The 16110-nt window shown below is 37.9% G+C and overlaps 1 protein-coding gene across 2 annotated transcripts in view; it reads right to left on the reverse strand.

The window, feature by feature from the left end:
- LOC129672149 (contactin-associated protein like 5-1) overlaps positions 1–16110 on the reverse strand; it is a 784596-nt gene that overhangs the window by 265236 nt on the left and 503250 nt on the right. For both annotated transcript variants that reach the window (XM_055601442.1, XM_055601432.1), the window contains exon 13: positions 6166–6366. In XM_055601442.1, coding sequence (XP_055457417.1) covers positions 6166–6366 — 201 coding nt within the window. The remainder of the gene's footprint in view (positions 1–6165; positions 6367–16110) is intronic.

Consider the following 16110-nt stretch of genomic DNA (forward strand, 5'->3'; position numbering starts at 1 on the left):
CATGATAGACTATCTCCTGCACAAAGGACCAAAATAAACCCTTCCTCTCTGAAGGTCTTTCTACCAAATAATTTTGTCACAGTGAGGAGACAAGTAACTGAGGTAGGGAGGTAGCTGCTCAAGTTACTGATCTATCATGGAGGCCTTCGCCTCAGAGTTGATTGTTCTGTCCTTTGCAGGTAAACATTGCCTGAACTGAGTGTTGCATAATTTTATATACTCATCATTTAATGCCTTCTTGACCCCTGTCTAGAGGCAGAATGTCTACAAGGTCCTGAGGTATGAGAAATGGCTCAGTGGCTAGCTGTATTCTAATCCAGTTTAAAACAGATGCTTGTTCTCTCAGTGAAAGGGGCTGACAGAGCATTTCAGGTTGGCTACTTACATGATGGGAAAAGTTATTATGTAGCAGTGCCTTAGCCTTGCATGAAGCTGTGGTAAGAAGCAGCACACAGAGTGGAAAAATGCAAGGATGCATGGGAGTTACAGGGCATGTTTCCTGTGGACCATAGCACCATGGAACTTACAGGACACAACTTCAGTTTCAGAGATAGATGAGATGTGACCTGGGCTGGAAGTTATGGGCAGATCTAGACAGAAGTAGCAGAAGAATAATTAGAAAACAAGTGTCATGGTTTAGTCACCAGTTTAATGAAAGAAACACAGTGGTACAACATGTTTGACCTCTTCTCGCCTGTCTTCCCTCTACTTTCACTGTTGCTGGATATAGATAACCAAGGAAGTCCCAAAGCTTGGAGAGAGATCTAAGGAATTGCTGTGGTGTCTACAGTCCACCACCTAGAAGCTGAGTGGTACAACATGTGAATATTTCTCAGGAATATGCACAATTCAAGAGGTACTAACAACTCTGTGGCTCTGGCTGTTCTTCTCTCTCTATCTTTAATTTTCTACACAACATGAAATTCATACAAATGCATGCTCTTTGTAAATATCCACATTCTTCGATCTGTAGTGCTTTGCATAATATGAAAAAAAAAGTGTGCTTTGATTTAGTTGAGAGAGGTACAAGGAAGAGCTCAGCCTTTCCTCAGTTTTCTGGCACGAATCAAGATACATAGGGATAATAAACTTTTCTGTGCATGTCTAGGGCTTTGTTTAGAAAGATTACTTAGCTGGTACACAAATGGTCACAGACACAAGAAACCTTCATCAATGGTGCCCATTTGGGTGTTTCTTTCCTTTTCTCTCATTTTACCTTCTTTGCTTCCTCCCTTAATCATCTGTTGTGTAAAGTACAGAGGAGATGCTATGACAAGAAGACTTCTTCTGCATCATCATCTTGACAATTTAAATCCACCTGAAAATGTTTCATTTTATAGTTTCCTGGCATTCTGACTACCAGTTAATGGCAACCTATATGCTTTGATATTGTCTTTAACCCCTCCTTCTCTGTCTCTATGTTCTTCTATCTTTTTTTTCTCTCTCTCATATGTGCATGTATAATTACTACTACCAAAAAAGTACTTATGATTTTCTTTGGTGACATTATATTCTCATAAGATTTCCAACATTGGAATGAGAAGTTAAGGTAGATATCCATTGCTTGAGCCAATAATCTATGGCTAACCAGGTCATAGGTCCTAACAGAGAACCTACTACTATAATTATTCTAGTAAATGGACATAGTATTAAACTGACTATTAATGACCTATTGTTATGCCTATGGATTAATACTTTTCTCAACCATTATATTAAAAGCTTGCATTTCCACTAGTTGGTGATTAACATGGAGACCCATGGTTAGGCAAGGTTCATAGAGTAAGGGCCTGGGCAATGCTAAGCCTTAAATCGAACATCTATATTGAAATCTTCCTTCTAAGCCTCAGGAAATACTATTGTAGAAGAGGAGGTATAAAGACTGTAAGAGTCAAAGATACTAAGTGAATAAAAGGAAAGAGTATCCTCTAGACACAACAAGGCAGCTAAACATATGAAGTCAGAGGTTATTATAGCATGCACAAGACCTGTGTAAGCGCAATCCATACAAAAGTATCAGCATGGAGCAGGTAAGTAGACATAAAGTTTCGCTTCTTGTTGAGGAGCTGTTGGCAACTGATGGCTGCCAGAGAAAGACAGTCAGTTTTCCTAAAGGGTGTAGCACCCAAAAGCCACATCATTCTAGTGGAAGGCTACACCTCAATGAATACATGAGCAGCACAAATTGAACTTAATGGGTACTAAAAAATAGAGGACACAAAGTTGCACGGGTACTGAGGTGACCATCTGGGAGCAGTTGGGGAAGTGATAGACATACAGAAACTCACTGTATGAAACTTTCAATATGTAATAAATAATAAAAAGAGAATTCTCTTTCACTTTATTTCTCATGATAGCATCAACTTTGTTCCTTGTCTGCTGAGATGGAAGCTTTGAGCAGAGACACTGGTTACTGGATGCCTGAAATAAACTGGGAAGAGTCCAGATTATACTTTGTGTTTGTCTTCCTCCCTTTCTCTCAGCCTTATGAATTTAAGATCTTTGTGTAAATTTAACAGGTAGTGAAATTATGCAAACTGGCAGAAGTGAAGTGATAATGGGATTGAGGTCTCACTCCCAATGCAAACCCCACAAATCTGTGCTCTTCCTGTGCAAACTTAAACCCATAGAACATAAGACATTTGAGTTAGGAAGACAATGCTTGCACACAAAGAAATGCTAGGGACTAGAAACATAAAGGCTATCAGATTTCATCAGAAGTGGCTGCATTGTCATCTTCTGTGGTCTGGTAAGGCTGCTCCCCCCTCAGAAGGAGGTGATCAAAGAGCAGGCCAATCAGATTATGTTAGAGGCAGTCCCTCTTCCCATTACTATGTAACCCACTTGGGCACTAAACTGCCATGGGCTACATCTGTGTAGGGGTTCTAAGTTATTTCCATGCATGGTACTTGTTTGGAGTATGAGTCTCTGGGAAGACCCCTGTGTTCAAATTTTTTAGTTCTGTTGCTCTCCTTGTAGAGTTCCTGTCCTCTCCAGCTCTTACTATTTCCCACTTCTTACATAAGATTCCATGCACACTGCCCAACAGTTGGCCATAAGTCTCAGCATCTGCTTTGATAGTCTACAGAGCAGAGCCTTTCAGAGGCCCTCTGTGTCAGGTTCCTAGGTTGTTTCCTGTTTTCTTCTTCTTCTGATATCCTTCTCTTTGCCTTTCGGGGTGGGGATTGAGCACTTTCGCCAGGATCCTCTCTCTTGATTAGTTTCTTTAGATGTACAGATTTTTGTAGGTTTATCCTATATTACATGTCTATATGATTGAGTATATCTAAGATCAGAAGGAAGGAGAGGCAGACCTCCCCTATCAGTGGACTTGGGGAGGGGCATGTGTGAAGAAGTGGGAAGAAGGCTGGGATTGTGAGGGGAGGAGTGAGGGGCTTATGGGGGGGATACAAAGTGAATAAAGTGTAATTAATAAAAAAATAAATTAAAAAAAGAAACATAAAGGCTTAGGTTAAAGTGCTGCTCTGCCAAGGACCAGAATGCTGTTCCCAAGTGCCAGGAAAGGTAGCTCACAACAGCCTATGATTTCAGTAACAGGGCAAGGGTGGGTAATACATTTGACTTCCAAGAGCATTGTGGTTGTAGTGTGTGTGTGTGTGTGTGTGTGTGTGTGTGTGTGTGTGTGTGTATGTATGTGCACATATGTGCATGTACAGATGCATGTGTGCATGAGCTCACACATATATACACATAAATGAATGAAAGAAATGATATAACCTAAGTGACATAACTGTGTAAATCTTTCAGGAAAGTCTCAAAGTCATAATGGACATGTATTCTTTTTTCATAGGAGCTCAAGCACTGGAACATGACAAGACAATGAAAAGAAAGGAGGGCCGTTCCTAGAGCCAGACATCCTGAAAAAGACTTAGGGTGGCAAATGTGTTCAGCTTAATCATCAGGGAACAGAGAAATACTCAAGGAAACAAAGACATTGGGCCTCGTAGGGCAGTTTGTGGAGACTGAGATGCAAGAAAAGGAGCACGGAGAGGGAGCACTGATTTCATCAGCCTAACAAGCATGGCTGAATCCAACAGGAGTTCCAGAATTGATTTCACAGTGATGATGAGTCATAAAAAAAAAGTTCAATTTTCTGTTCTGAATTCTGTGTTTAAAAAAACAAGGAGGCATGTAATCTATTGGAAAAATATTTCCATTTCAAAGATTTAAAATTTCTTTGAAAATAGTTTTGGTGTTTAAATAGATAAGTGACAGTTATCTGGAAAATTCATTTAGGTGGAACGATATCTTCCCTCTGAAGAGCATAGATTAGTTAAGCAGTGCTGTGCATTGAATTAGGTACCTCCCACCCATTTCTGTCTCTTGTTCCACAGCACTGTAAATCAGCAAATGCTAAGCCCTGGGATACTAAACTTTATGACAGAAAGTGGTTGATGTTCTTTTTTAGATACTTGATACCTGTCTAGCCTTTTGTAAAAATAAATATTGGCAGAAATGAAAGAGTCCATATGGGATTAGTGGCTTATACATTCAATCTCAACTCTCGGGAGGAAGAAGTATGTACATCTCCATGGGAACAAGATTAGCCTGTCCTGTACATGGAGTTCCAGGCCAGCCCAAGAGATATGGACTCTAATGTGTCTAACCTATGAGGGCATTTAAGAAAGTGGAAAATGGAAAAATGTAGCAGAATATTACTATTCTCCTCTATGTTCCCTTATACTCTAGGATAGGAACAGGCAATTGTTTTATTTTGTTGCCTCACAGCACCCTGCTTTTGCCACCATGCTTCTTGTCACGATGGGCTTCTAAACATGAGACAAAGGAATCCCTCTTTTAGCTGTTTTGTTAAGTGTTATATCCCAACAAGAAGAAGGGTAACTAATTCACATGAAATAACCCATCATTTATTCACTAGAAAACGACAGCATCAGGGGAAAAAAAAAAAAAAAAAAAAACAAGAGTTAGCAATGTATTTAATTTTTTTTCTGAAATGAAACTTTAAGGTCAGATGTTAGTTACACTGGTAGAGTACTTTGTAAACATGCATGAAAACCCTGAATTTGATGGCCAGCATGACGTGGAGGATACAGGGGGAGAAAATAAGCATATTGGCACATGCCTGTATTCCAGGAACTCCACAGGCTAAAGCAAGATAATCAGAAGTTCAAGGTCATTCTCAGCTATATAGTAAGTTCAAAGCAAATGTATGCTACATGAGAACCTCCATGTTAATAACTGATTAATTCATTAAAAATAAGAAATTACTTTTGGAATCATATCCATTGAAGTCTCTCTTCAGGCAACATAAATTTTGTGAACTTGGAGTAGTCTCTGCTTATCTTGTTTAGTCTCTGTGTCTGGTGCTTACTCTAGACATAACTCATCACTCTTGAGTTTATGTACTGGTATCCTTGATACCTATTGATGTTATCTTCCATCTCTAAAAAAAAAAATCAAAAACAAAAGAAAAAACAAAACAAAACAGCAACAACAAAAATGGTTTCCAACTACCACACTTTCCACATCTAGCTCAAATGCTCTGGCTTTGTTTCTTTCAAAAACTTCTTAATTTTCACAACTGTTGAGAACAGGTATTGTCAGGGTGTCTTTCTGAAAAGACGGAGATAAGTATAGACTCAACAGAGAGTCCCTGAATACCCATGCCAAGACTAATGACCTTCTTTGGGTCTATTTCTCCACAAAGCAGAGTGATCAAGTGCACTGCAGCCCTCTTTTTGTCAAATACCCATTTCTTTGAATGAATGTCTTAGAGTATCTATTGCTTTGATAATGCACCATGAGCACAAGAAACTTCAGAAGGAAAGCTTACAATTCCTAAGTGACACTCCATTATTGAGAGGATTCAGGGCAGGAACCTGGAAGCAGGAACTGAAGCAGAGGCCATGAAGGAGCACTGATTGTTGCTTGCTCCTCCAGGCTTTCTCAAGTTTATTTTTCATGTTGTTTTTCTTATACATCTCAGGACTGCTTACCCAAAGATAGTACCGCTTTTAATTGTCTGGGTCTCCCACATCAGTCATTAAGAATATTATCCTTTAAAGACATTTTTCTTTAAATTAAAGTTTTCATTTCTCCAATACCTTTAGCTTGTGTCAGGAGAAAATATAGCCAGGATATTGTCACACGGGTTTCAAGGTACCAAGAAGATAGGCAGGACCTTACCTGGTGTGTTAAGCAGGCGGGATCTCCTGCAGTGGTATGCCACCTCCTGTTCACAGTGCTCTGAGCCATCAATCAGAGCCTCCAGTTGCTCCATACTGCCACCATAGTTTAAGGTCATGGCATAGGGCTTCTCAGGGTTGGAACCCTGTACCCGAGTCAGCTCTGTGTTGTTGTGCTGAATTGTCATCCAAATCTTGTCCTCTGCACAGACAACAATGCAAAGCAGAAGAAATTAGAAGCAAAGCCCAAAAACAAGTACAACAAAGTCTCTAACTGAGTGCTCTATATAAACAATGGGATCAAAGCATCCCTTTCCCTACGCAAGGACCAGGGAATTTTGTTCCTTATGAGGTTCTACCACAGGTTAATATAGATAAAAATAATTTCAGGAGCTATGCTTATGAATCCTTATTTCACAGGTTTTATACTCCATATTTAATGTCCATTATTAATTTAAAATTGGCAAATACAGTCTTTCTCCTTATCCACAGAGAGACTGCTCAAATACTTTCTAAAGTGGGTTATTGTCTGTTGGTACTCAACATTCTTACATAAATTAGCATGGCATTTGTATATTATATATACTTACCTTATACTTTAAACCATTTCCTATTGCTTTTGATATATAATAAAAGATAAATGCTGTCTTAACAGTTGTTATATTATATTGTGTGTAAGAAATTTTGACAAGAACAAAATACCTCTGCAAGTTCAGTATAAACAAAGTACCAGAGGGTTTTTGTTTGTTTGCTTTGGTTTAGTTTGGTTTGGTTTTAGACTTTGGATTTTAGAGACAAAGTTTTCTGTGTAGTCTTGGCTGTCTTGGACTTGCTTTGTAGGCCAGGCTGGACTCAAACTAGCAATCCAACTGCTTTCTCTCCTTGACGGCTGGGATTAAAGCTGTGCAATACCACACCTGGTAATTTCTTAAAGAATCATTAAGTATCAGAATGAAAACTGCAGCTATAAATAATAAGAATCTGCAAAACAATACATCAGTATCAATGATGAAACTACGTAATGCAAGCATAGTGATCTGAGTATTAAACCTGAAGTGACAATACAAAATTCCTGGGCATGCTGGCACACAGTTAGTATTCTAGTGCTGAGGAGGCAGAGAGAGGTGGACCCCTGGAACTTCCTGACCAGCCTAGCCTACTGAGAGAGTTCCAGGCCCATGAGAATTGTTTTTAAGGAACAAAAAGAGTGTTGGAAAGATGGCTCAGAGAGTGCGCTGCTTTTGCATAGAACACAGGTTCAGTTCACATAATCAACAGTAGTGTTTACAACTATATATGATTCTATCTTTGGGGAATGCAGTGCTCTCTTCTGGACCCCACAGAAATTTCCACTCACATGCTCAGATATGCTCCAACACAAACACACATTTTTCTTAATTTCCAAAGGAAAAAGAAGGTGACTGACGTTGGAGAAATGACAACTGGTGTTGTCCCTTCACCTCCAATACATGCAAAGACACATTCATAGCACAAATATTATGACAGCTATTCATGGCCATCAAGTTGACTACATCTGGAATTAATTAAAACTGAAACATCTGCGTACACCTATATAAGGGATTTTTATTAATTAATTCATTTGAAGTTGGAATAGCCACCTTTAATCTAGATGTTTTGAGGTGGGAAAACAAAACTTTAATCTTCTGGTGGAAGACTATTAAGAGACACGGAAGAGGGAAGCTTTGGCTCTTTACCTGCCTGTCCTCACTCTTGCTGGAAAATCCATTCGCTGGCATTAGTGACTAATTTCTTCAGGATTCTGGCATTTACTGAAAAACAGCCAAGACATACAACCTCATGGTATTCTTGGACTGTCTGTTGGTAGACAGTCATTGTTCATCTAGTTGGACTACAATCTGTAAGCCACTCTAATAAATGATATATTTATATGTTATGTCAGTTCTGTTCTTCTAGAGAATCTTGACTAATAAAAAAATCAAATACACATACAAATAAAAATTATCAGGAATTTTTTTTTATGTTGAATGAATACACAGACCTTTCTAACAAGGCTAGTTTGATAATATCAAAAGGACAAGATAAGGAAGAATGTAAGGTATTGGTAAGAGAAAGGAATTTGGTTTTAAAGGTAAAGAGATATGCACTTAAAATCCACTTTTACCAGCATGAAACTTAGTCTCGTCACTTTAGTGTTGCAGTCAATTAAAACACATAACAGCAAAACAGTGCAGCAGTGCCCACTGCACAGGCACACAGTAGGGCTGCTACTATAGAACAGAAACCAAGACCATTAAGTTGCAAGGCGGATTGGAGGGACGGCTAAGTAGTTAAAACAGCTCTTCCAGAGGTCTCATGTTTATTTTCCAGCACCCAAGTCACATGGTGCACAAACACATGCAGTTTATGTAGTAGCTCCAGTTCTGGGAGACCCAATACCCTCTCTGGCCTCTGAGGAAACTGCACTCGAAAGCGCACATACCCACAAAGATACACAGGAATAAAAATAAACACAAGCAGATTTTAAAGTTGCAAGGCCCCGTGTGCAGTAAAACTGTTACGATAACCGGGGACAAAACATTTACTACAATTTGACATGCAGTTTAATTCTGAACAACCTCACAAATAAAGCATGGGAGGAAGCAGGAAGACTTGCAAAGCATTTGCCATCTGAGAGTCCTGCCCACTTAATTACATTACTCTTCATAGATTCAAACAGCAGGAAAGGAACCAAGCATAGAAATCATGTGGTTTCTTCCCTCTTCCATCCTCTTAGCTTTACAAATGTGGAAACAAAGGCCCATAAAGAAAACCAATAACCCACAGTATTGCTGTTGCAGTGCACTGACAGGAAAACATGTTAACATGCTGCAGGCAACTGTTAGCGTTGTAAATAGCAAGATTATGGTCATTGAGGTGATTTAGCTTTAAAAAGCAACAGGAAAGAACCGAATGCTTAGATGCCCTGTATTAATTCTTCTCACCAATTCTTCCTATTACCTGGGAAAAGTTATTCCATCTCTCTACACTTCAGTTTCAGTATATTAGTTGAAGAAAGAAATGGTTTGGTTTGGTTTAATAATTTCCTAAGGACTTTAAACTTGGAGATAATTCTCATAGCACCCAATTAAATTATGCTCAGCAATAGTGAGTCATTCTAGGAATAGCTCCCCAAACCAACTAATTGATAACCATCATGTTTTCAAAGACACATGTGCTTTGCTCTTCTGACATAGGACTGCACTTCTGTAAAGTCAAGAAATTAATTCCATTGAATTTTAACTCATAAAATAAAATGAGATAAACTAATGTTGTTAAAAGAATATTCAGTTGAGACTCCATAAAGGTTGTTAATATCTGTCTTAGTTATGGCTTCTATTGCTTTGATGAAATACCATAAGCAAAAAGCAAGTTAGGGTAAAAAGGGTTTATTTGGCTTTTATTTTAATATCACTGTTTATTATCAAAAGAAATGGGGTCAGGAACTAAAACAGAGCAGGAACCTGAAGGCAGGATCTAATGGGGGAACTTGAAGTGGTGCTGCTTAGTAGTTTGCTCCCCATGGCTTTCTCAGCCTGCTTTCGTATAGAACCCAGGATCATCAGACCAGGAATGTCACTATTCATAATGTGCTTGGTTCTCCCCCTCAATCACTAACAAAATGTCCTAGAGAACCACCTAAAACCCAATTATATGGAAGTATTTTCTGAATTATAGTGAAGCTCCCTCCTTTCTTATGACTCCAGCTTGTATCAAATTGACATGAAACTAGTCATTACAATGTCAATATATACACATGTGATAAAATTACCAAAAAGAGTTACTATTAAATACAGAAATGTTGTAGAATGAGAAATAAAAATGGACAGCTTTGAAATGGTCAGGATGGACATGGTTAACAGTCGAAAGTTTATGTTTATTTCTAAGGTATATTTATGGAACAATGCTTCTGCCCCCATGCTAAAATATCTTTCAGACATTATGTATTAACTTTACAGGTATCATTAGGCCCAATTACACCCCAAAGAATATTGACCAAGGGAGAGGTGATTCCTTGAAATTACAGCCCATTAGGTAGTTTATCTTCAAAGTTCTTCTGACTTCTTTCTCAGTACATTTATTTGTGTATTGTATATCTAGCAATGTTCTATAATCTAGAATCTAGTAATTTAACTACCCACCTATACACCTCTCATCTATCAGAAGTTAACTTGTCTCCTTCCTCCATGTATATAACTTGCTTCTAAATGTAGTCAATATATCATCATTCAATTATTAGTTTAATATTTCTTCCATATAAATATAGATTTTTCCAGTTTGCATATTTATTTATGTGACTGTTCATTGATTTAATCACTTTAGTGCAATCATGTTTTGTTTTTGATGAGATAGGAATAGAAGTTGTATAAGAGCTAAGTGTTCATTTTAAGTATGCTGGTGTTGCCCATTCTGCATTTGGACCTTGAATAGGAAGAATTGTTAATAATTGGCACTTTTGGTTCCATGTGCACCAAATGTACAATGTGAAGAGGATGCAAAGGAAGAATACAGTGTTCTGAATTGCTTTTCACAATTCAGTCAGTAGGCATCACAAGTCTAGCTACAGGCATAGTGTTGGGATGGAAAGCAGATAAGGACTTAAAGCCTTTGCTCACATCTGGATTTCCTTGAAGGACACTCAAGTAAATGGAATTCACTTTAAATAGTTCTATACATATGTGAAGAGAGTGAACTTGATACCTAGGTTGGTTTATCTGTGGATTACCTTATTACTTAATTAAAATGGACCATTAAAACTGAACATTCAAGGTGGTTGATTTCATCAAAGGGGCATGAAAATTTCTGTGTAAGTTTTAGAGGCAGAGTTTTGATATATATATATGATAGTTACTTGTCATTGTCAACATAACAAAAAACACAATCATGTCAGAGATAAAGTTCTGGGCATACCTGTGTCGTAATTTCTAAATTAGGTTAATCAATGAGGGAAAATCCATTCTAAAGCAAGCAGCACAATTCCATAGGATAGAATACTGGACTGTTAAAGAAAGAAAAGGCTAGGTGAGCACCAGCATTCATCCCTTACTGCCTTCATCCTTCTTACAGATGCAACGTGGCCAGCTGCCTCAAGCTCCCCATGCCAGGCCTTCTCAATGATGGACTGTCTTTCAACTGTCAGCCAAATGTTTCTTTACTAAAGTTGTTTTGGTTATATATCTCATTCACTAAAGAGACAAGGAAAGACTAAAACAACATATCTCTTCAATACTTTCTTTGTAAGGGTCCTGACCAAATTATGTTGGTCCCGGGACATCACTGTAAAGCCCCATGACATCACTGACAATAATATCACTTTTGGCATCTAAGGAGATGATCAAGTGGTTTTTCTCTTTCAATTTGTTTATATGGTGGATATATTGATGGATTTCCATATATTGAATGACCCTTGCATGCCTTGGGTGAAGCCTACTTGGTCATGATGGATGACATCTTTTATGTGTTCTTGTATTTGGTTTGCAAGTATTTTATTGAGTACTTTTGCATCAATGTTCATAAGAGAGATAGGTCTGAAGTTCCCTTTTTTGTTGGATCATTGTGTGGTTTAGGTTTCAAGGTGACTGTGGATTCATAGAATGAATTTGGTAATGTTCTTTCTGTTTCTATTTTGTGGAATATTTTCAAGAGAATTGGAGTTAGCTCTTCTTTGAAGGTCTGGTAGAATTCTGTGCTGAAACCATTGGCCTGGGTTTTTTGTGTTTTTTTGGTTTTTTTTTGTTTGTTTGTTTGTTTGTTTTTTTTAAGGGAAACATCTGATGACTGCTTCTTTTGGTGGATTTAGGACTATTCAAGCTCTTTACCTGATCTTGATTTAATTTTGCTAAAAGGAATCTATCAAAAAAAATTGTCCAATTCATTTGACAAAATCCAACACCCATTCATGTATAAAGTCTTAGAGAGATCAGGGATATAAGGCACATACCTAAACATAGGAAAGACAATATACAGCAAGCCTATAGCTAACATCAAACTAAACGGAGAGAAACTTAAATCAATCCCACTGAAATTAGGGACAAGGCAAGGCTGCTCACTCTCTACAAATCTCTTCAATATAGTTCTTTAAGTCCTAGCTAGAGCAATAAAAAAAAAAATGAAGGAGATCAAGTGGATACAAATAGGAAAGGAAGAAGTCAAATTCTCAGTATTCTCAGATGATGTGATGGCATATATGAGTGACCCTAAAAATTCAACCTGAGAACTCCTTCAGCTGATGAACACCTTCAGCAAAGTAGGTGTATACAAATTAACAAAAAAAAAAAAAAAAAAAAAAAGGAATCAGCCCTCCTGTATATGAATGAAAAAAGGGCTGAGAAATAAATTAGGGAAACTACACCCTTCACAATAGCCACATATAACATGAAATACCTTAGTGTGACTCTAACCAAGAAAGTGCAAGACCAGTTTGAAGGAAAAACAAACAAACAAACAAAAAAACAAAAAAAACCAAAAACTTCAAGTGTCTGAAGAAAGAAATTGAAGAAGATATCAGAAGATGGAAAGTTCTCCCATGTTTGTGGATTGATAGGATTAAGGTAGTGAAAATGGCCATTCTGTCCAAAGCTTTCTACAAATTCAATGCAATTTGCATCAAAATACCAACACAATTCTTTACAGGTCTTGAAAGAACAATTCTCAACTTCATATGGAAAAAAACAAAAGCAAAAACCGAGAATTGCTAAAAAAAAAAAAAAAAAAAAAAAATCCTGTACAAGAACAAATCGCATGGAGGTAATTCTATCCTTGGTCTCAGGCTGTACTACAGAGCAATAGAAATAAAAACTGCATAGAAACAGTGTGATGGATCAATGGAATCGAACAGACTACCCAGAAATAAACCCACACACCTCCGGATACTTGATTTTGACAAAGAAGCTGAAATTATACAACGGAAAAAAAGACAGCATCTTCAACAATGGTGCTTCTGTAACTGGATGTCTACATGTAGAAAGATGTAAATACTTATCACTTATCCATACTTATCACCCTGCCCAAAACTGAAGTCCACGTGGACCAAATACCTCAACATAAAACCAGATACACTAAATCTGTTAGAAGAAAAAGTGGGGAAGAACCTTGATCTCATTGCCACAAGAGACAATTTCCTGAACAGAACACCAACAGCACAGGCTCTAAGACAATCAGTAAATGGGACCTCACAAAACTAAAAAGCTTCTGTAAAGCAAAGGACACTGTTGTCAGAACAAAACGATAGCCTACAGACTAGGAAAGGATCTTTACCAACCCTATATCTGACAGAGGACTAATATCCAGAATATATAAAGAACTCAAGAAGTTAAACACAACAAATCAAGTAATCCAACTTAAAAATGGGGTGCAGAGTTAAAAAGAGAATTCTCTGTAGAGAACTATAGAATGGCAGAGAAACAGTTAAAGAAATGCTCAACATTACTATGACTTTTTGAAGCATAATCACTGCTTAGAGTTGGGAGTGGGAATCTTATCATAAGACGACCTTACAAGGCATGACAACCTGCTTGGAATATCATTGTTGTTATGCAGGACCAATTATTCCTTCCTTCCCCAGTGCTCCTCACATTGTTGCATCTCTCTATTGCTATCTCCTTTGTATCTTCAAGTTCCAAAACAGAGTTTGCACTTCAATGATCATAGATGGAGTAAATGGAAACATTTGCCAGCACTTGGCTGATTCTAATTTTTAACCAAGTTTCTTCCATTATTTTGACTATTTAGCCCAATTCAATCCCATGATTAGAGGCCGAGCTTCATCACTATTACTGTTCTAGGGTGATTCTTTATTGACTTACCCAAGACCATATGGTTTTGCTTAAAAGAAACATAACATAGTTATGCCTGCTAGTGTGTGCTTGGAATTCCCGGATTGATGTGGGAGGAGGGCAGGATTAGGTGGATCTCTGAAGATCACTGGCCTGTCAACATAGCAAATGTGGTGAGTTCCAGGTTAGTGAGAGACCTCAGAAAGAATGATGGATGATGCCTGAATAATGACCCAATTTTTAGCTTCCACATGTGTGCATGTAGACTGATAAACATATATACCCACATGCCCACAAACATGCACATACACACAAAAGCAAAAGTAAATCAACAATCATATAGTTAAACCATTAAAATACTCACTTACATAAAAGAGCATTGAGCCCAAAGACCTGGTATGAGAGAGAAGGTCTCTATGTCTAGATCTATACCAGTGATCTCACTATGCAAGATCAGTTTCTGAAGCATCATTCACAGATGTCACCATATAGTATTATGTGAACCTGTGAAAGTGAAGCTTGGATTGTGTTGAATATCTCAAAGTGTTAGAAGTGGCAGAACTATGATATATTTGCCTAGTAGAGCTGAACATAAGTAGTAGAATCTGACTGAGAGATTTATGTTACCACAGCAATGCTAGAAGGGTAGAGTTATTTAAGACATTTGACATAGAACATGGGACTATAGGATTTTTGAATTTGCCCTGCTGAGTTTTGGTCCTTCTTTGGTCCAGTATTTCCTTATTTGTTCCCATTCCTTCATTTTGAAATGGTAATGTATATTCTGTGTCATTGTATGTTGGAAGCATGTGATTTTATTTTACTGATTTTACAGGAGGTGGGTATGAAGAAATTGCCTTTAGAACATAAAAGTGTAGAGACTGTGAATAACTGTAGGGGTTTTGAAAATTGGACTAAAGACATTTTGCATTCTGAGATATGGTCACAAGCCTATGGGAGCCAGAGAGTAGTTTGTGGTAGTCCAAATGAGCATGCTTCCTGCAGTTTCATTGTTTGAATATTGGTCCCCAGTCGTTGGAACTGTTTGGGAAAGATTGAGGCATGCGGCCTTGGCAAAGGTAAAGGCAGTGTGTCATAGGGACGGGGTGTAAGGCTTCAAAGGTATCATCTCACCATCCTCAGTGCATTCTTTGCTTCTTGGTGTGGTTGAGATGTGAGATCTTATATATTCCTGTTACTATGTTTCTGTTCCACCTTCATGGAGTCTAATTCCCTAAAGCCCAATTACACACTTTTATTGCCGTGGTCACAGCAATAGGAAAACAAGAAAGATGTGCAAGAATGACTAATGTTTCTACTTGTTATTAGTAGCCTGAAAGTTACAATCAAATTATGGATTTTATGAATTCTAGTTTTTAAAAATATTTTTTATTCACAATTTACTCATTACACATATCAATTGAAGCCCCCTCCCTCAACTCCCCCCAGTCCCACTGTCCCTCCCTCTTCCCCATAGTCCTCAAAGTACTATTTCTATCCCTTATTCACTATCTAGTTGGGTGCAGTCTTTTGATGTTTGACATTCTTTTTTTATTTTTTACAATTTAGTCATTTTATATCCCTATTTTGGCCCCCTCCCTCAACTCCTCCCAGTTACACCTTCCTTCCCTCTTCCAACTATCCTTTTCCCCATTCTTTTGAAATGATGCTTATTTAATGTTTCATGTTTGTGCCTCATTTCTCAATCTAGATCATAAATACTGATAGATAAGTAACATTAGCTTGGCCTGGGCTTCCATGATTTCCAGAGACACATGTCCATGAAGATTAAATCATTATGTCTGGCTTCCAGTAGCTCTACTACCCACAAGATTCCATGCAGCCACTTCTGATGAGAACTGATAGACTAAGATCAGAAAGAATGAGAGGAGGACCTCCCCTATCAATGGACTTGGGGAGAGGCATGCATACAGAAAAGGGGGGGAGGGTGGGATGGGGAGGGGAGGAAAGAGAGGCTTATGGGGGGATACAAAATGAATAAAGTGTAATTAATAAAAGTTAAATGAAAACTTTTTTTTAAAAAGTAGATCAGCTCTCCAAGTCAAAATCTGCTGGACTTTTAACTGGGCAGAGTCTAGTATGCAGTGCTATGAGCAATAAATAAAGAGATACAGGTTGGCCTAAATCATAAA

This window comes from Psammomys obesus, unplaced genomic scaffold (genome assembly GCF_907164565.1).
Source record: "Psammomys obesus unplaced genomic scaffold, mPsaObe1.curated_primary_1811, whole genome shotgun sequence".
NCBI lineage: Eukaryota > Metazoa > Chordata > Mammalia > Rodentia > Muridae > Psammomys > Psammomys obesus.